The sequence below is a fragment of the Hirundo rustica genome, chromosome 19, assembly GCF_015227805.2.
Source record: "Hirundo rustica isolate bHirRus1 chromosome 19, bHirRus1.pri.v3, whole genome shotgun sequence".
Classification (NCBI taxonomy): Eukaryota; Metazoa; Chordata; class Aves; order Passeriformes; family Hirundinidae; genus Hirundo; species Hirundo rustica.
Genome location: NC_053468.1, coordinates 4,862,767 through 4,882,598, shown reverse-complemented (window position 1 = coordinate 4,882,598; position 19,832 = coordinate 4,862,767). Strand labels below are relative to the sequence as shown.

Below are 19,832 nucleotides of genomic sequence, written 5' to 3'. Positions count from 1 at the left end.
GCGGCAACGGCTGCGTCACCTCCGCGCCGCGCGGGGCGGGGCGGGGCCCGGCTTTTCCCGCCCCCCGCCTCCCTCAGCCGGCGCGCGCCTCCCTCACGGGCTTGTGCCGGGTTCGCCGATGACGTTTTGAACTAAAACGCCTGGCTTTTTATAATTTTTTTTTTTTTTTTTTCCTCCCCCTGTTCTTTCAGGAGGTGTAGACCGCGCGGTGCTGTTTCAGCTTTAAGGCTGGGCTTGCCAGAGCAGTGCCGCAGTCTTCCCGGCAGTGCCGCTGGCAGGGTCTCTTGGCAAGCCCTCGGGTTGCTCTGGATCGACTCATCAACGCATTTTAAACTAAAGCTGCCTCTTTAGGTTCTCCCAAGAGGTGTAAACTGCCTGGTTGTTACTTGTTTCAGCTCGAGACTGGTGTGCCCAAGAAGTCTCCCTGCAATGCTCCCAGAAATCTGCCTCCAGCAGGTTTTCCTTAAATCACAGAATGGTTTGGCTTGGGAGAGACCCCAAAGACCTTCTTGCTCCACCACCTGCCATGGGCAGGGACACCTTCCACCAGAACAGGCTGCTCCAAGCCCTGTCCAACCTGCCCTTGCACACTTCCAGGGATGAGGCAGCCACAGCTTCTCTGGGCAACGTGTGCCAGGGCTTCCCCACCCTCAAAGAGAATTTCTTCCCAATATCTAACCTAAATTTCCCCTCTTCCAGTCTGAACCCATCACTCCTTGTCCTATCACTACAGTGCCTGATGAAGAGTCCATTTCTGGCTCCCCAGGTACTGGTAGGTGCTGTGAGGTCTCCACACAACCTTCTCCAGGCTGAACTGACCCAGATATCTCAGCCTGCCTCAATAGGGGATTTGCTCCAGTATTTTTGTCAAACTTCGTGCCTCCCCCCTCTTTTGGGAGGGTGGGGAAGGGGAATGACGAGTGGCCAGGGTATTAACGCAAATAGCCAGGGGATAAGTCAGTGCTATAGTCAGACAGGGTGGGTGGCTTCAGGTCATGGGCTTCACCTTGTCACTAGGTCACCATTTATGGCATTTTCAATGATTGGCATTATTGGATTGGGAAAGTAAACCACCACAGATTTAGCATCACCACACTAAGGCATGGATAATGGAGGTGTGCAGCTTTGCTGCTGACACCTGTGTTCCCTTCCAAGGCCACACTGTTCATTTTTCACTGACAGCAGTTCACAATGTAGAGCTGAGCTCAATCTCATTCTCAGCCTGTCACCTACAGGGTTGGGGGTTTTTTTCTGAGATTACACTCAATTGGAGAAGAAAAAATTAATTGGCAGTGGCTATTAGCTCCTAACCTAAAGAAGAAGGAATCAAGGAAATATTCAACCTGGGTCCTGCCCTTTGGCAGATGCCACCCTGTAAACCATTCATGGTTCCATAATCTTGTTAGGAAGCAACCAATGCTTTTATTATGTTCACCCTCAGAAGGAAACTAATGATTAACTTATTACCACTTTATTTTGAGATAGTACTGCAAGAGTGCACATCACCTTACAAACACAGAGAAGATGACACAGGCCTGCCCCGAGGAGTTTACAATTCCACTTTGGCAAATGCTACAAAACATTCTGTGGGCAGGAAAAGGTAGACAGGAGAGGTAATGCTGGCAGGTTAAAGAGTGGGGGTTTTTTTTGAAAGAGGGGATTGTCTCCAGAATTAAAAGCAGGTGACAGAGGGTCAGGCACAAGGAAGTGACAAACAGCAGTAGGATGACAACGTGGAGCACAGGACACCTGGTAAAAACAGATTGTGCAGAGACAGGCTGGCAGCACATGGAGGAAAACAAGAACCTGTGGGCTTTATAATTAACATGTAACACTGCAGCTACATAACACATCATTGTTTCAGCTATTCCAGAGAAGATAACATTGCGAATTATAAATCAGAAATGGCCTTTTTTTTTTTTTAAATTTAAAAAACCCCAAACCAGTCTGTTCCCATCAGGAATCCTACTGTAATACTATTTTCCATTATGACCAGTTTGCACTTCTAAACTGGGGTGTACGGAATACCAAAAAGCTCTGCAGATGCAGGCAAAAAAAAAGATCAAAGGGGGAAAAAAGAGTAGCAAATATATGTAGTTTAAAGATTTCATTCCCTTTACCCTACAGTATCTGCTTTAAATTTTGTAGCATATTTTCCAAATTCATCAGCCTGTCAAGAGGGAAATCTCCTACTTGAAAACATTTTCATGATTTACGGACTTAGTTAAAATCTCATTATCCTGCAATTTTCTTTTGCAGCCAGAGCATGAAGAGGCCAGGTTTTTCCGTGGGAGTTGAACATTTCAGTTGCTGTAGCATCATTGCAGTTAAGTTGGTGTCTCAGCAAGATTTGCCCCCTTTTTTTTCCCAGACATCTGTGTCCAGCTTCATCTCAAGGATCCAGATATAGCTTTGCTCGGTGACTGTCATAGTGTAAGTGTCCTATTAAGCAGAACAGCACAGATTTTCTCTGCTACTTCTGACATCGTGTCATTGCCTTAGTGCTGTAAAGGCTGTGTCAACGGGGCTTAGGTTCTGACAGATTAGTGAAAGCAAGAAGCTGTCACCCTCCCTTCCCCACTCCGTGAATTCCATTATTTTTTTTTTTTAAATACAAATGCAGATTAAATGTAAGAGGCTGTAAAGCCTGGGAGCAGTGTCTCCAGAAGGTGCAATCACTTTACACAGCAACACCTTTGACTCTGAGGTACTGACAGATCAGGTTTCTGCTTCCATGGAGGTCTTTCCCATGGCCACCCTCCTCACGCTTCCCGTATGGATCAGGGTAAGGAGGTACAAAGGACATAAAAAACCCCAAGTCCTACAAATTTAGGAATCATGAGAGCAGCTAAACACATTGACCTATATTTGAGTTATAGAGATAAATGCATTATTGATGCTAGCTGCTGTGACTCTCTAGTCTTCGGCAGCCCATTTATTTTCCCCACAAGGTGGCTCACGCACACACAGAGCGCACCAGGAATTCTCTTGGTCCTGAAACACTCAGCAATGCCGTTTTCCACTCCAAATATATATAACCCACAATTCTATTTCCCTAAGCATCCAAGGACGAGGCAAACTGCCCCTGATCAACCACACAAGACACGACCAGCCCTGCTGTTTCTGCACTGCGAAAGACAACGTTTAGAAGAATCTGAAGGCAGAATATCGCCCTTCACTGACCCCACTGCTGCAGGAGGTGCAGGTCTGAAGCTGCACAATCAGTAGAGTATTTGCACATCTTGCATGCAGATGCAGGTTTTTGATAGATAAATTTGAGACTGCTCTTGAAATTAGTTTGGTTCACAGCCATCAAAATAAATTTCACCCCATTAGATCAGACCAGTGTTTCACTTTAGCCCAACGTGTTTTCTCCAGCTTTGACCAATTCTTACAAGACAGAACATGCAGACAAGTATCTTTCCTTGGCATAACTTTCTTATTTACAGCAACTTTAAATCTCCCTGAGTTAGTGGATGCATCAGACCATTGTTTAACCAGCCTCTTAAAAAAAAAATAATAATAATACTTCTGTTCCCCACTACATTCTGCAGCAAAGACTTCCACTGTTTGACTTTGCATAGCCCCAGAACATGATCCTATTTGTCTGTTCAACCCTGAACAGCTAAAACCTCGCTCTGTACCCACCAGGACATGAGCTCAACTCCTCAGAGCTGACCAGCAGCTTCTGACCACCATGGCACATCAGCAGACACTAAGCACACACATTCACCAGTTTATCAGATGAAACTGGATTTGAAGATATCTCTAATAAAGGGAACTACAGTAGGGAGGTAGATGGCAGAAATAAAAGTGTGTTCTTTGAAGTATGTGCAGCTAAATTAAAAGGCAGCAGCATCTCCACTAAGACTTCACTAAAATATGCCATTCTCTATTCCACTGTTTTGCTGGGACATTTGTTACAGGCATTTAAGTGATACAAGAGTGGAATAAATCACATTCAATTCTGAAACTGAGGTGGAAGTAATGCTGGGCTAGCACACAAAACACCCTCCAACTCTGCTTGAAGACACTGAGACTATGGATGGAGGCTGACGCACCTGATCTGTCAGTGTCATGCCACAAGAATCTCTGAGCAGGACTCTTCTCAAAATATTTAGAAGTATTGTAATAAAAAACGCAGAAACCCGCAGAAAGCCCTCTGGCAGTCCAGGCAAGCTGTACCACTGCTGGTGTGTCTCTGAACATGTACCCAAGACAAGACAGGCGACCAGGAAAATTAACCAAAACTCTGCCCTAATTATTGCTCAAAGAAAAGACTGAAAGGTCACTAAATCATCACCACAAGACAAAAAGTTCCAGAAGAGTACAGTATCGACAGCAGGCAGTAAAGGCTGCCTCGAAACAAAACACATTTAATAAAGGCAACACATTCAAAAAAAAAAAAGGTCACAAACGTGTAAAATCCTCAAGTGGCCAGTCCTTCTGAAACGAGTGACTGAAGACTCCGAGGTACCACGGAGTGTGCAGCAGCAGCGACTGGAGATGGCGCTGCCAGCCCACGGAGCACCGGCACCGCAGGGACCCGCGGGGCTCCGGGCCCCGCTGCCGGCTTTGGGGATCTTTAGGAAAGCTGAACCCCTGCCCGGGCCGAGGCTCTGTCCCCTTCGAACCCCCAGCGAAGGACTTAACACGCAGCTTGCAGGGAATTTCTCACAGGAAGGGCGCAGCGCGGTGCTGTTTCTTGGACTTTCCCAAGCAGACATCGACAGGTTGAATGTCTGAGCAGTAAAACACCACCACCAGGTCTCCGTAATTGTTTTATTTCTGCCCCAACCTTCCCGCAGCCACCAGCTCAGCCCAGTGCAGTCGGTGCCGCTCGTCCTCACCCCTGCACAGTCCTGCTCCCAGCAGCTCCACTCCGTGCAGTGCTTAACACAGGGCTACAAGAGCCTGAGCTACCGACCTCAACAAGAAGGTTAAGGGCAGAAAAGTCTGCTTTAGACAAGGAAAACCTCTATAAAAATAAGCAGGTTAAAAATTCCCTTTGTGTTCCCTCCCTGGTGTGAACAGGCCTGGGGCACCTTTACCCACATATATTGCTCTGACAGTTTCACCATACAATCAGTGACCAGGTGCTCTGTCCAGACAGAGCATCAAACATCGTAGAAGGCTCCTAGAACAGCCAAACTGGCAGCACTTTGGTCAGTCACAGTAACCTGGTGTTCAGCAGCTTGGTGACCATCATCATACCAAGGTAAATAAGCTATGGCTAAAGGAAAAATGACATCACCCTGCCCATATGTCCACAGGATCCAGTTACCGGACACAAAGGAGTGTTCTGCACTCTTGGTTCTTTTCACCAGCAGGTCAGCTCACGGCACGTGAACACCAAGGCAGCTGAAGCCCCAGAACTCAGCTTCTAGAAGCTTCTCCACTTTACTGAATACACACTGCTGCTCCCCTCCCAGGGTCACATCAGGGGGGAAGAAGAGGCAAAAGGCAACAAGTCTCAAAGCACTTCAGCGGTAAACAAGATCCAATTCTTATCTCAGAGGCTCCAGGACTGCAGACAGTTTAAAACACGTACAGGTGAGTTTGTGAACTGGGAAGAAGAGGAATTCCAGGCCTCTCAAGGCTTGGTCTAGGACCAGCAGTCCACTATCGGGTCTTCATTTCAGTGTGGAAGGCAGATCCATTGCTCACAGTCTGTGTCATTTGCAGTAATAAAAGGTTTGGGAGCTGTCAGTGCTAGCAGCCAACATTTAGCAATACACTGAAGCTGTGCTCACACACATAGGAATAAAAACCCCTTCCCTGCCTCAGAAACAGGGATATGTCTGGAGAGACAGTAAAACCACTGGTTCCAGCTACACATCAAGCAGAAAGACCATTATGAAGCCTTGGGGAGGGAGGAGAGCGCAGCTTGCATCCAAGACTGTGTCAGCCAAGTTTGGGGGAAGAAGGGGAGAAAACAGATTGCAGCGTGTTACATTTGGAAACTCAGATTATGGTCTGTCTTCCCTCTTCCCCATCCCTCTATTCCTTCTCTCCCCAGTATCCTATGCAAACTCTCTGCTGCTGGAGAGTGTGATCAGGGGATAATTTAAGACACAATATCTGTGTGGCCTTTATAAAAAGGAAAAGTGTCCCGTGTTTGGGAGTAAGGAGTGGGAAGTCTCCTCCTGCCATAGATCTGAGGAAGTCTCAGTCTTGATGTCCAGCCCTCACTCCAGTGATGAGCAAAGACCAGCAGAGCCAGGGGAGCAAAGTCCTGGCTTACAACCACAGGTAGAACCCACAGACATGGTAGGAACTTGTACAGGGGAGGCTGTACATGAAGCACCAGTTTAAACAAAGGCTTCCTCAGTGGGAGTGCCATTGATTTTGAAGAAGAGTTTGGCATCTTCCATCTTCTGCTTTTTTTCTCTCTCTAGCCTGCGCCTGTAGCAGACCAGGTAGATTGGGAGGCAGAAACCCAGGAGGCTCATGCCAAGCAAGCCAACGTTCACCTGCAGGAGGAAAGCAAACCAAAATTAGGCCGGTGAGGAGAAGACAACAACCCAGTCACGCATGCAGCAACGTCAGAGCCCAGCCCACATCACCCAGCTGTGGGCAAACCAGGAGACGCCCTGCTCCGTGCGCTGGCAACATCCTCCGCTGTTTTTGTATTTACACTCCTGTGCCCAGAGCACCTTGTGTGAACAAGCTAAACACTGCAAGAGTTTGTCGCTCTGGATTATGGCTGTGGGTGTCTTGTTCCACAAAGCGGGCAGGGCTGTTTGAGCTGCAGGTGTTTTCACACCAGGTTTGCTGATTAAAGATCAACAGGCATGGGCACCTGTAGTCTAGAGACCAGAATTCTCCCCAAGACCACCCATGTCATGATTTATTGAGCTGCCCAGACTCTCAGCAAGACACCAGATTAGCCCTGCCCTCAAGAGCCATTTGGCTTTTTGGACATTAGCATCAGCAACCCAAAGTTTACTGGTAATTGGAGCTCATAGTTCTCAAGTGTCAGAGTGTTTTTCCTGAATTTTGAAGTCTGCTCACGCTCACCCATTTTAACCTGACAGATTCTGACTCATCACATAGACTGTTAATGGAAAGCATTCCCTTCCTCCCTTTCCATACACCATAAGGGATATTGGCTTTTCTGCCCAGGGACTCATTACTCACACAAGGAAAGGTCTCCTGGACAGCACCAAGGTAACAGCAGACTGAGGGACACATAAAATTACAGCTGTTTTTAACCTTGGTCCATGCTCAGGAGTAATTTTTTTTCCCCCAAGAAATGTGCCAAAAATCATCTTAACCCCCAAGTTTGCACATCAAAACTGAGAAGAACTTGCCCAGAGGGGGTCTCCTTTCAAAGGTCCCGTCAGTGCCATGAAGAGAGGCTGCTGCAGAAGGGCAAAGAGGGCACTGATCAACGACTGCAGCCCTGTCAAGCTGCCAAACTGAGTGGAGGGGTATCTGTCAACAAAGGAAAGCAACAGCATTACTATGTGTCACCTTGACTGTTCACATCACCCAGGTCAGATGACATTCCCAGCCCAGGAACAACACAGACAGACGTGAGAGCACAGTCCCAAGACAGGCATGATGTGCAGAACTCCCTCCTGCACTGTGTAACTGCCCCTTCTGATAGGGTGTTCACATGCACCCTGTGCTGTGCACGGTGCCCTCGAGAGCAGAATGGAACCGGTGCCAAGGCTGGAGCCTTATTCTTCAGATTATTCTCATCCTGAGCTGTTAAACTTTAGTAATATCAGATCCAGCATTTGTTTTGTTCTGCAGCTCCACTGTGGGCAGGTGGAAGTGCTTATCCAGCTCCTGTTCCCACTGCACAGGGAGCAGAGTGTTGATATTTACAAGTTAAAAGCAGGGCCTCTTTATCCAGATGACAACACTTGTGGCTGAGCAATCGTTTTCATCTGGTCATAACAATTTGCTCCCTTTGGAAGTGAGTGAAACCTGCACAACAGGTTAGTGTTTTCCTTTCTAGAGGACAAGTCTGATCCTATGTCAAACTAAACAACACTGTTGACTGGCAAGTGCTGGTATCAGATAATATTAATGGAAAAATAAATTTCAGGAATCATCCAGTATCTTTCTCTTTCCATGACTGAGCAGTTTTTAAAAAGAGTCAGGTTAAACTAAACTTGGAAAGAAAGACGCAAATCAAAACCTTCAAATATTCAAGAAGTCATATTCTAAGCAAAAAATACCTCAGCTCCAGGAAGTTCCAAAGTTGCAATGGTCAAATAGGATTAGTTTACAAGTAAGGTGATCCCTACTGCAACAAAAATTTATTTATCTTGCTCAAGATAAAATATATTTTGGTTCTGGCTGCCAGGGAACCAAAAGTTTATACATTACTGAAGCAGAGTCTTAGATGTGTTTTCTAGTCTGGATTCCCCAGACATGGGGATCTAAACCTTTGGCAGAAAGAGTCTGTGGAGCTGTGGAGTCTCCATCCATGGAGATATTCAAAACACAGCCAGCTGCACTCCTGGACAACCTGCACTAGCTGACCTTGGTCTAGAGAAGTCCCTCCTCAACTCAACAAATCTGATTCCCTGCAAGAGAACAGCTCCTCTTTGTTCCTCTGTCCCTCAGCACTGAGGGACAGATCTGTTTTCAAGGCCAAAACCATTGCTTAATGAGGAAGAGAGTATTTAGATTCAGCTAGTGATAACTCGCTAAGTTGGAAACAGGATGGGTGATCTGTCCTGGGAAAGGGGAGGAGGCATCACTAATGCTATCTTGAGCAATGTTTCACCAATGTCAACTTCGGAGGACAGCAGCAGCGATGTTTTCAGCCACGTTAATGTTTTACCTGGGCACATGCACATATCTGCTTGTTGCTAGACAAAAAAAGCCTTGAGTTTTTACTATATAACCTGAGTGTCAATAGTTTAATCTCACATGAGGCCCGCACATAGCTGTGCGTGGCTCTGTTGCTAAACAAGGAAAGCACCAGGATTTCAGTCCAGCTATTGTCATGTCTAGAGGAGACTGAGGAAACAAGTTGCATCATTTTTTCCCCTCTGACCATGAAGACCTCATTCCTGATCTCCCTTCTCCCCTGGACAGCCCATCACCCCAAACCAGTTTATCTGGCCAGCCACATTTTATAGGGAGCCAGAGACTTACACAGCTGCATAGAGGCCTCCCACAGCCGAGTGGATGAACCCTCTCACAATTGTGTGCAAAATGAAGGACAGAATCTGAAAAAAAAAAGCAGAAAAATGTCACATCCTGAACACCCACTCGGGTGTGCCAGACCCCAACACCAGCCATTCCTAAAAGCCGCTCTTTTTAGGTAGGATTGGGAAACCCAGACCCAAAACCTGAAATATCAGCACGAGGGAAGAAAGCTGTACTTGTCTCCAGGCACTGCTTTTCCTTACTTTGCACACACACAAGACCTCTCTCGTTTGCAGGTGCCACTGCTGCAAGGACGTGTCCCCAGCAACCCGTGGCCAGGATCACGATGCTTTTCCACGGCCACCAATTTAGTTAATTTTCCACAAGTTATTGCAGACAACACGCAGGTATGAGCAAACTGCAGCTGTTTGCCTACATCATCAAGGCGTGCTCAAGTACAGCATAAAACCACTCAACTCCTCTGCCAAAAATAGGTGGTGCCACAGAATAAATATTTTACCAGGTTTATAATCCCACAGGTACCATTGGGCACAGCATTTGACGCAGGAATAAGCTGCTGTACACATCACCGTGTTACGCTTCTTGCAGCAAGTTTTTCCGACCTTCAGCAGCTTGAAACAAGCCCAGTTTAAATGGTACAGGCACTGCTGAGAGGATCTTGGTGGGCGAGAATTTGCTGTCACACAGGTCAGCTGCAGAAACTTTTGAAGTGCAAAGGAAATTCCGGCATTTTAACTACAGCTGCTTGCTCAGGTTTTCCCAAGAGATCTAAACTGCACTGAGTTATTTGTTTCAGGTCTAGAAGTGGGATTTCCAAAGCAGGGTGGAAGTTTCCCAGCCGTGCCAGCTGGTTCTCCTGGCACTGTCCTGCCGTTCTGCCAGCCCCCCACCCGTTTCACCTACTCACCTGCAAGGGTAGGTTAGGAATAAGACAGGTGATTCCAAATCCAACCAGCAGGAAGTTGGTGAACACGAAGGCATTGGTGGCGTTGGTGATTTTCTGGATCTGGCGGTCACGCTTTTTCTTTTTCTTGTCACCTCTGGAAGGACAGCAAAACCCGTGTTACAAACACGCTTCCAGCAGCTGCTGGAACTCACAGCAAGATTCTCCACACATCACATCAACTCTAGCTACACCGGTCTGGCTACAGATCTGCCTGTGGAGGTGCTGGGATCTCCACCAGTGGAAGCTGAGGAACATCTGGGCAATTATTTCAGTGCTGTTACTCTTCCTCTTAGGCTAGGAGGGAAGTCTGAGCCTCTGCTGCTACAACTTAAATTTGCTCTTCTTGACTGATCTTAGCGGACATGGAAGATAGTCTGCTCCTTTCCTCTGCAATTATCAAGTCCTCCTTCAGGCTTTCTTTTCTATCCTGAAGAGCCAACATTCTTTCCAGTCCTTCATCCCACAACACACAAGGCAGAGCAGAGGGGGCCTGCCAGGTGGCTGCATGTCCCGCGGGGCGCACGCTACGCACTGCTCGGCGCCGCTCTCCTCGTTCTCTTCCGAGCCATCGTCACACTCTTTCATTCTCCAGTCCATGATGCACCCGATCACAGGCGCTGTCAGCAGGCACAGCAGCTGCAGGACCCCAAAAATGGAAGTGTAGAGAGCCACTGGAGGGAGGAAAAAAAAAAAAAAGTTTTCAGTCCAAGCGATAGGAAAAAAAAAATATGACAAAAACATTCCCAATGGTCACCTCTCCTATTAAAAAGCCAGCTATTCATCAACCTTTCAGACACCAGAATGGACGTACTGGGGACACTTCCCTCAGCCATTCTGATCCTGCACTCGAATTCTCTGGGCAGCAGCAGGTAGGGCTCCAAAAACGGGGACACGGCACCCACTTAGTGCCAGTGAGGTTTATTCTGGGCAGGACAAGCTTTTATAAGCTTTGTGTGCTGCACAGCCAGACCTGCTTTAGTCATCTCCTGCCTTGCTGGGATGCTCCAGCGAGGACAATCAGGCTGGGAAGGTGAGGACTAACCCAGTTTGTGCTGAATGGAAAACTTTGGAAGAAAGAGACAGGAGGTTAACATCAAAAAAAAAAAAAAAAAATCACAGCATTTTGGAGCGATTGTTAAAAAGGTCAAAGTGATGAAAATTTCGTGCTAACGATGAGGGAAGTGTCTCCATGGCTTGCTAAGGGAAAGCTGATGCCAGCAGACTCAGAAGTTGTCTCCTCCTGTTACTGAGCAGTTCCCCCACCCTGCAAGGCTTTTTTCCACTTCCTCTCGAGCAGCCCACGTGATGGTCAAGGCACCACACACAGAAGGGCTGTGAGTCATGGTGTGCCACAGCTCCGAAATAAGGATGTCGTTCTGAAACTGCCCATCTCAGCAGAGAGCACAAGTTACAGCCCTGTAAGCAAAACAGCTCCAATTTTAATTTGTCCCTCCCGTTTCTAAGTCTAGCCAAAGCAGTACAGCCAGGATTTCCACCAAAATCCACTTGGTAACGGAGAGAAAGTTTCCAACAAGCCTCTCTCTCCTAGACAGCTGAGGCAAACCCCAGCAGGGCTGCTCTGCTGTGCCCAAGTGTGGCATCTGGTGATCTTTCCCTGGCTCCAGCTGCTGGCAGAGGAGCTGAGAGGAACTTCCAACCTCCAAAGTCACAATCATGGCCCCGTTCCTCCCACAAAGGCAAGCCCTGAGGTGACCCCACATCCCCTCTCATTATAGCAACTGCTGCAGCCAAGAGAAACAGGTGGCATCGCTCTCTATGAACACTGCAGGGGCTGATTTACTGTTGTCTGGTTATTTTTTAATAGAGGGTAAGAAGCAAGCCACGCTGTCATGTTTTGCTTCTTTATGCTACCCTGAACACTTACTCTTAAACTCTAAACAGCAAGGGCAGAGGCCGGCTTGAATTAGGGAGTGAAATTTATGGGGTCAGCAAGAGAAGGGGAGGAAAAACAGTAGCTGCTACAAAACAGGGCCCTCTCAGCTTATCTGTCATCTTAAAAAACATTCTTTCCCGGGGAGAAAAAGCAAGAATCCCTAGCAAAGGAAGCACACGTGGGCACAAGCCTCTACACTCCCTGTTCTAGACGCTTTTCCCTCAAAATTACCCTGAGCACAAACCTCAGACAGCTGAGTTTTCCAGCCCTGATTCTCCCCCAAGGTCTCTCAGTATCACCACATCTGAGAGCAAGGTGACAATTTATGAAAGATACAGACAAATTGCAGGTTCCAGGTCTACTTTCTCCAGCCTTCCTACAACACAATCATGCAGTCATTTACAGAATGAAACCTTAAGCTTCTTCCTCATTTTTTGGGGGGGTTGCAGCAGAAAAGAGGCCACAGGCTGACTGCTCTCTCCACCTTTTGGTTTTCTGACAGGTCTAAGTCACCATATCCTGCACAGGAAGAACTTTCAAGGACATTGTGCCTCGCTGCAATTAAAGACTTCACTACTTGTCTGCGTGATTCTCCCCACATCCTTCTCTCCTGCTCTGCTCCCGGGAATATTTGACTTTTCCTTGACAACACCACTTGCAGGGCTTGACTCAGCTCTCCTCTTCCCTCGCTCAGTGCTCCCAAGGGCAGCTGCAGGTGGAGGAAGCTCTCTGAGCAAATCCCACCCGAGAGAACAAATGCAGGAAGAACGAGGAATGCTGGGGAGCAGCATCCCATCCCCTCCTGATGCACACACAGATTCCATTTCTAGAGAGCTGCACGTGCCTTGGAACTGCTCTTGCAGCAGAGCCTGACACTGCTGAGACCAGACAATAACACTGTTTTGCTGATGCCATGGAAACACCAAGACAGCGACCGCACTGCAATGAGCCCAGGCTACGTTCAGGGGGAGGGAGGAAGGGGAAAAAATAGGAAGAAATCTTAAAGGTGGCACAGAAAAAAAAAAAAATCGCAGTGTGCTCAAGGGGCACAGTCCCTGTTTTAGCAAGGAGCTTGATCTAAGCAGAATTGGCAGCTTGTATAGTTAATATTAATTCTGAAATTCCAAGGAGGGGAGGAGAAGGAAAGAAATGAAAATTAAATTAGTACAGTTAGCCAGGGTAAAAATAAATAATAATTTTCAAAAAAGCAGTGTCAGAGTTATAAAGTAAGCAGAAAGCAGAGTTGGGAAAAGTAGGCAGTGTGAAGTTTGTCCTTTTTTGCTGTTTAATGTCTAAGCTGGCTCCTGAGCCAGGAGATAAAGAGCTAAATGCTGCAGGCTCTCAGAGGCTCAAGAAACAAAGCAATTCAGGGAATGCCAGGGCACTTGGAGTTTCCTGAGTTTCCTTCCCTCCCCCAGAGCTCACTCCTGTTTTCAGAGGAGTGCCTCTTGATTTATCAGCTTCATGCAATCCAGATTTAACAAGTTCAAACTGGATCTTACTACAAAGGACAAAAAAAAAAAAAAAAACCAAAACAAAAAGGCTAAGTCCTGTTTTGCAATCCTGGGTATTTTTGACAGTAAACTAATGTACTCTTTCCTGTTTGCTCCATGAACTTCACCAGAACCATAAATGCAGGGAAATCCAGCACAGGGAGCACCCCTGAGCCTCTCCAGCACCCACCAAGCTGCACAAAAAGCCAGCTCTGACTTCCCTTCTCCCACCCCCGGGTGCTGGGCTGAGGCACCGAGTCCAACCATTACTCATGAGAGTCAGCTGCTCCGCATTCTCCGCTCGCTTGGGATAAGTTAAGCAAATACCTGATGAAATAGGTTTCCCAGTTAAAATAAAAACTATCACAGTCCACCCCCAGTGGTTACTTGCAACAGCCTATGTGGGGAAATGACATGGGGCAGAATTGGACAGACACGGGGCTAAAATTAGCTTGACATTCAAGAGTCTACCTCGCTGCCCCTCTGTGCTGGGCTGCTTCCAGCCCTTCCCTGGACCCTCCCAGCAGCTGTCAGTGCACTTGGACACCATGGAGTGCCCTGCACAGAGTATCTGCTGAGTAATCAGCTGCTCTGCCTTCACTGACCGAGCCGGGGTCAGCTCCCAGCCCCAGGGAAGCAGGTAAAGGCCTTCAGAGGTTCCCCTACCTTGTTTCTCGTCTCCAGACAGAAACTCAAGGATGGTGTTCATGGCTCCCATGTAGAAGATGAGCCTCAGCTGAGTGACACACATGGTGATAAGGCTGAGCAACAGGATGGGACTGAAGACACTCTTCATGAAGGAGGGAGTAGCTGCAGAAGGAATAACAGAGTCTCTGAAGAAGGCAGCACACCCTGGCAAACATTTACCATTTTGCCTCCGGCCTAGAAGGTCCTCTCCTGGCTAGAGGTGCCAGTGGCAGCTGCAAGGAGTTCACCTGGAGCCTTACAAACTCCCATAATCAACAGCTGCAGGTGCCTGGAGTTTGGCTAGGGGCAAGAAAGCAGGCAAGGAGGCTCCCCTGATTCTGTGGATTAGGACAAAAAGAAGCCTCAAGCCATTTGCTTCCACCAACAAGGCCAGGCTGGACCAAGCTTTGAGCAAAGTGTTCTGGTAGGAGGGGTGGAATGAAATGATATTTAAAGGTCTCTTCCAAGCCAAACCATTCTGTGATGCCCCTGAGTAGAGAAGGCTTGGTCATGATGGCAACAATCCACCTAAGAGGCAGCAGTGAGCACCTGCCCCGTCCCCCTGCAGCCACACCAGCTGCCATGTGCTGTCCCCAGCACCGGCCACACAGTGTTCAGGGAAGGACACAAGGACAGGATTCCTTATATAACTCAAGTTCCCATCCTGGTGGCTGGCACAGGGCCCTGGCAGCACCTGGATCACGTATTGCTCCCTTCCAAACAGGTCTGGAGCAGTGCAGGGAGGCCAACGGGCCCGTGCCAGCACCCTGGGGCACCCACAGAACCACACCTGCACTGTCGGGCTGGCACTTCACTTCCAGGTCCACCGTAGACAGACAGAGCTTGTTGTTCTCCTGCAAAGCTGCCGGCTCCTTGGGGCCCTTCATGGAGCTCCCCACGCTGAGGCGGCGCCCCACGGTCGTCACTTGCTTGTAGAACTGCTTCCCAGTGATTTTGTGGTCAAATCCCAGCCAGCTGAACTTTATTTTCACCCTGTTGGGTTGCAAAGAGCGTGAGAGCTGCAACACAGGGCGAGGAGTCAGAGGCAGCAAACGTTGCAGCAGTCAGAAAGGCTGTTTGTGGATTTAAGGCACTGGTTTCCATTACAGGCCCACAAATGGTTTCAATCCAGAGCACACTGAGATACTTTCCCTGGGCCAATTTGGCACAAATCAATATAAAAAAATACTTCTGACCAGGAACAGATCATTTTTCCCTCCTAATTCCCGTAGTTTGGGAAGTTCCACTCTCCACAGGTATTCACATGCTAGCGGACAGCAGAAATCCTCAGCCTAAGAGGTGACAGCAATAAACAACATGCAAGAGGCACCCTGTCTACTCCTCTAAATTCTTTGTGCCAGCTCTTCCTAGAGGATTAGGAATGGGATTAGCCCTGGAGACTTACGAGTAGTCCATGTCCTCTGGTCCTGGGAAAGGCTCCAGGGGCCAGTTGAAGAAGCAGTTGAGGAAAACGAGTCCTGCACAGCTTGCCCAGACAAGCAGAATAAGGATGAAGGAGACCCCAAAGTCGTATATAACCTGGGAATCACAAGGGAATATGGTTTTGGATACAGGAACAGAAAGATGCTTCAATATTCTCACAATGAGGTCTGAGAGGAACGGGGAAAGAACATCATGATCCACTTAAAATGGGTTAAACTCAAGTGGCAGCAAAAACCAATTTAGCGAGAAGGGACCTTGTTGGAAAACTGGCAGGAACTTCCCCTGCACACCTGAGACTGCAAGGAAACATCCCTGGTTCAGAACCAGGTGATCCATCTCTTGTCCCTTCAGTGCCATTTGCCAGCCATAAATAATGTTCAAAGCCAACCACTGGTGACAATCACACGGATAAAATATACTTATGTGTATTAAAAAAATATACATACACACAAATTAGAGATTAACAAAGCAACCTTTCCTAAAACAAACAAAAAAAATCTTTAGTTTTTCACTTCTACTTAGCACTTCTAAAATTTTCTATCTGCTGCATTCTTGAGGTGGTCACTTGGCAAGTCTCTGATACAGACAGGAACCGAATCTTGCACATGCACATCCCTAAAAAAGCGCTTTAGCAAACAGCCCCTCTTTCTTGCCACATTATTGCTAAATGGGGCAAGACACCAGAACAATACCAGCAGTCACAGGCCTTGATCCCACAGCCTCACCTTGATTCCTGGGAAAGTCACAGCAGAGGAAGCATAGGAGCCAATCATCAGAGCAATGAACGTGGAGCGAAGGTCACCAAACATGTTGGGCAGCTGGGGAGACAGAGGAAAAATCAGTGTAAACAGGCTGCTGCCAAGGAAACGAGGCTTTCTCGAGAAGATATTGGCATTTAGGATTAATTCTCCTGGATACCAGAATATGAAGCAGCCAGTTTTATTTAGGCATGACTTAGCTCTTTAAGATATTACGCTGCAGGTTGCACTGGTGTCTCCAGAGACAGGGAACATCCACAATCCAAGATTTATGTGCTTACTGACGCTGCTTCTTTCCAGACTGACAGCATATTTTGCATCATTCAACTTTAGCACAGGAGCATTTGCTCCAGCTCTTGTGCTTTCTTTAGGAGTTCCTTACCCCAAACTTGGAGCCAGCACTTTTCCTCTCCCACAAACACGTGCCCAAATTATCTATCACCTTTTTGTCAAGGGTTATTAGACACAGGCTGCAGTCTTTAACACACCCTGCAACACCTTGAACTGCCAGCTTTGTTCATGCACCTTGGGTCAGCACCCAAATCCTTTGCAGCAGACCAGAAAGTTCCTGTTATAACAAGGAGGAACAGAGACAAACACAAACGGCGCTGCTGTTTGCATTTCCATTTCTAGCCATCTCCATGGCTCCTTCTGTGGCAGCAGACTCTCTCTGCTGATCATTTCTGCATCACTGGGATGGCTCAGATGCCTCAGCACACCATCCCAGAGGTAGGTGCAGGGAAGGCATCACAAACACCAGATACCCAAGGATTTATTGCTCAGCACAGCTACTGAGCTCTGCAACACCTGACATTGCTACTCCTGCCACGCACCCCACTTCACTGCCTGGGCTCCCATCAGGTGTGCTGGCACTGCTGAGAGCCAACCAGGCTGGCTCTGCAAGGATCTGTTGGGAAAGGACAGCTCTCAGTAAGGACAGCCAGCAGCACCTCACAGAAATCACCTCTGCCGCCTGAACAGCAAAATCACTCCAGGATGGCTCAGCAGCCCCTGCTTCCACTCAGGAGCCAAAGGCAGAAACAGCTGGGAGACCTTCCTACTCCCCTGGGAAAGGAAGAACTCCCTGTTTTCCTAAACAACCAGAAGTGAACAAGTTTCCATCACTCACTAATGCTGGCCTGGCAAGTGGATATTACAGGGAGAAGCACTGAAGTTGTCAGGCTGTGGAGAGCTGGGCTGACACCTCCTGAAGCTGCTCAATGGGCAGAGATTCTGCCGCAGGCCGGCTGATTTCCCCTCCCACCTCCTTTCTTCTTCATCTTTTTTGGGTCACTCACTCCCCAACTTCGCTTGAGCATCACTGCCACGTCAGCCTCGGAGGGCCTCAAAGCAGGACACTGCAGATGCCTCCTAGGGCTGCAAGCACGAGCAGCCCTTCCTCCGCGCAAAGAGGCCGCTGAACAGAACCATTCCGAGCAGCAGACGCTGCCACCGCGCTCCCCTCGCACGGCTGGAAAACAAATCCATCTTCCCCAGGAGCAGCGTGTAAGGCAAGCAAATCCGGCTCGTGTCACGGCGCGTTTACGAGGCGAGTATTCCTGTGCAGGAGCACTCCGGGACCCATCTGGCTGTTCCACCATCCCCGTGCCTCGCTGCAGAGCTTCCTATGCACACTGCAGCCTCCAGGTCCTCAGATAACCCCGGGGCTGGGGAGCAGCAGCAAGGATGTGCTGAGCCTGATGCTGCCCGTGAGCCCCCGAGGAGGAGGAGGAGGCTGCGCCGCTCTGCGGAGCATCCCCACACCCATCGCCGAGCCCCGCATGCGGGAGAGCTGCCAGCAGGCTGCTCCCGGGAGCTGCAGACAGGAAACGGCCGAAGGATCCAAAGGTCTGTTACCAGGCGCTGAAAAATCTCCTCTTGGAAGCGCTTGGCCTGAATTTACGCGCTCCCAGAAAGCGGCGTCTGCCGAACTGGAATATCTGAGGGTTGCAAAACAGGCCGGTCGCCGGCACCGGGATGGGCATTTTCGCTTCTTCCCCAAACACCCCGAACCTGAAATGATGTCCAGAAATTACAACAAAACTGCTGCTCCTGCTGGGGAGCTCAGGGCAGGGCAAGAGCTGCACAAACACAGCTGTTTCTTGGCTCGGGCTGGTTTTCCCCAGAGAGCCAGAGTCCACAAAAAGCCTTTTTCATACAGCAGGCAAGGGAAGTTCCAGGTGGATCCTCCTGCTCTGAGGGCTACTGGAGACACACAACAGGCAGCCACGACCGGGAGAACCCAAGGCTGCTTCTGCCTTGAGTGGCAAAGGAGTCCTAGAAAGGCTAAAGATTTCCTCAAATCCAATTTGGCACCAAGCAAGCAGCTAGATTAAAAAAAAAATTGGACAGATTTAATGTTTTGTCCAGCCTAATCAAAGCAGAAACTGCAAACACTGAGCACTTGGAAGGAAGAGAGGGGCAGAGAAGAGAAGAAAGGGGAAAAGTCCCTTCAAGACCAGAAAACCTCTCAGACTGTGCCAGCACTGGCAGTGCCTGTGCAGGTCTCATCTAAAGACCAGCTACAAAAATAACATGCAATATTTACCAAGTCATTTTTCATGCTGTCTTTATAGTAGCAAGCATTGGAAAAAATGAACCACAGAGAGGAGGAAAAGAAAAAAAAAATCCAACAAAAAACACAAGCCACGGAGCAAGTAAGCCCTGTTTTTCTGCCACCAAAAAGGATCTAATCCTCATTCTGATCTCATCCCCGCAAGCCAGAAGTGACTCCTCCACTAATTTCTGCCCATTCTGGTATGACAGCTCCAATTCTGCAAGACCTATGACGACAGAAACTCTTAAGCCTCTTGTTTAAAGGTCACTAATACTCATTTTACTGTCAGCTTTATGCCCTGTCACATAGACACTCAGTGAATGTTGCCACATGTAACTGTTTTTTACCGGAGTCCTTTATTACAGGTCTGTAATCCTAAACTGATAAATCATTTCCTCTTGCAGTTATTTTTTTTTTCCCCTCATCTGCCCTGCAGTGAGTTTATAATAATTTATACTGTTTTCCAGCTTTCCCCTGGAGACATTCCATATACAGAAGACAGCACAACATTGCTACCAAACCCCGCTTCCCTCCTCTTGCAAAGACTGTTAGAAAGAACAGTAGAAAAAAGAAAATCAAGGCATTGAGAACTAGACTACTGAAAAATGATATTTCTGTTCAATCAAACTTTGTTTTCCCTATTGGGGGTGTATTTGGAAGCTACACAGACACTAAAAATACGTTCTGCAGGAAAGCCTCAAACTGCCCCCTTTGCCGACAGCATATGGAAACTCCTGTTCCCATTCTCCAACTGACAAAAGCTCACAGAGCCCAAAATTTTCCTAATATTTCCAAGCAAAGAAGATTCCCTACACAGAGACGTACCCCCCTTTCTGACTAAAGGGGGCTGTTTGCAGCAGAAAATCGGAGCAAAGCAGCTGTAATTCTTTGAAAGGAAAACAGGACAGAGAACAATCTA

At 48.0% G+C, this 19,832-nt stretch overlaps 1 protein-coding gene across 1 annotated transcript in view; it reads right to left on the bottom strand.

The window, feature by feature from the left end:
* Window positions 1–1,455: 1,455 nt before the first annotated feature.
* The window catches only part of SLC43A2 (solute carrier family 43 member 2), a 31,367-nt gene continuing 12,990 nt past the window's right edge, over window positions 1,456–19,832 (bottom strand). Inside the window, exons 6-14 of the mRNA XM_040082283.1 lie at window positions 16,324–16,416; window positions 15,561–15,694; window positions 14,946–15,148; window positions 14,135–14,278; window positions 10,614–10,752; window positions 10,043–10,175; window positions 9,121–9,194; window positions 7,314–7,437; window positions 1,456–6,473 (exon numbers count right to left, since the gene is read on the bottom strand). Coding sequence (XP_039938217.1) covers window positions 6,312–6,473; window positions 7,314–7,437; window positions 9,121–9,194; window positions 10,043–10,175; window positions 10,614–10,752; window positions 14,135–14,278; window positions 14,946–15,148; window positions 15,561–15,694; window positions 16,324–16,416 — 1,206 coding nt within the window. The 3' untranslated portion in view covers window positions 1,456–6,311. The remainder of the gene's footprint in view (window positions 6,474–7,313; window positions 7,438–9,120; window positions 9,195–10,042; window positions 10,176–10,613; window positions 10,753–14,134; window positions 14,279–14,945; window positions 15,149–15,560; window positions 15,695–16,323; window positions 16,417–19,832) is intronic.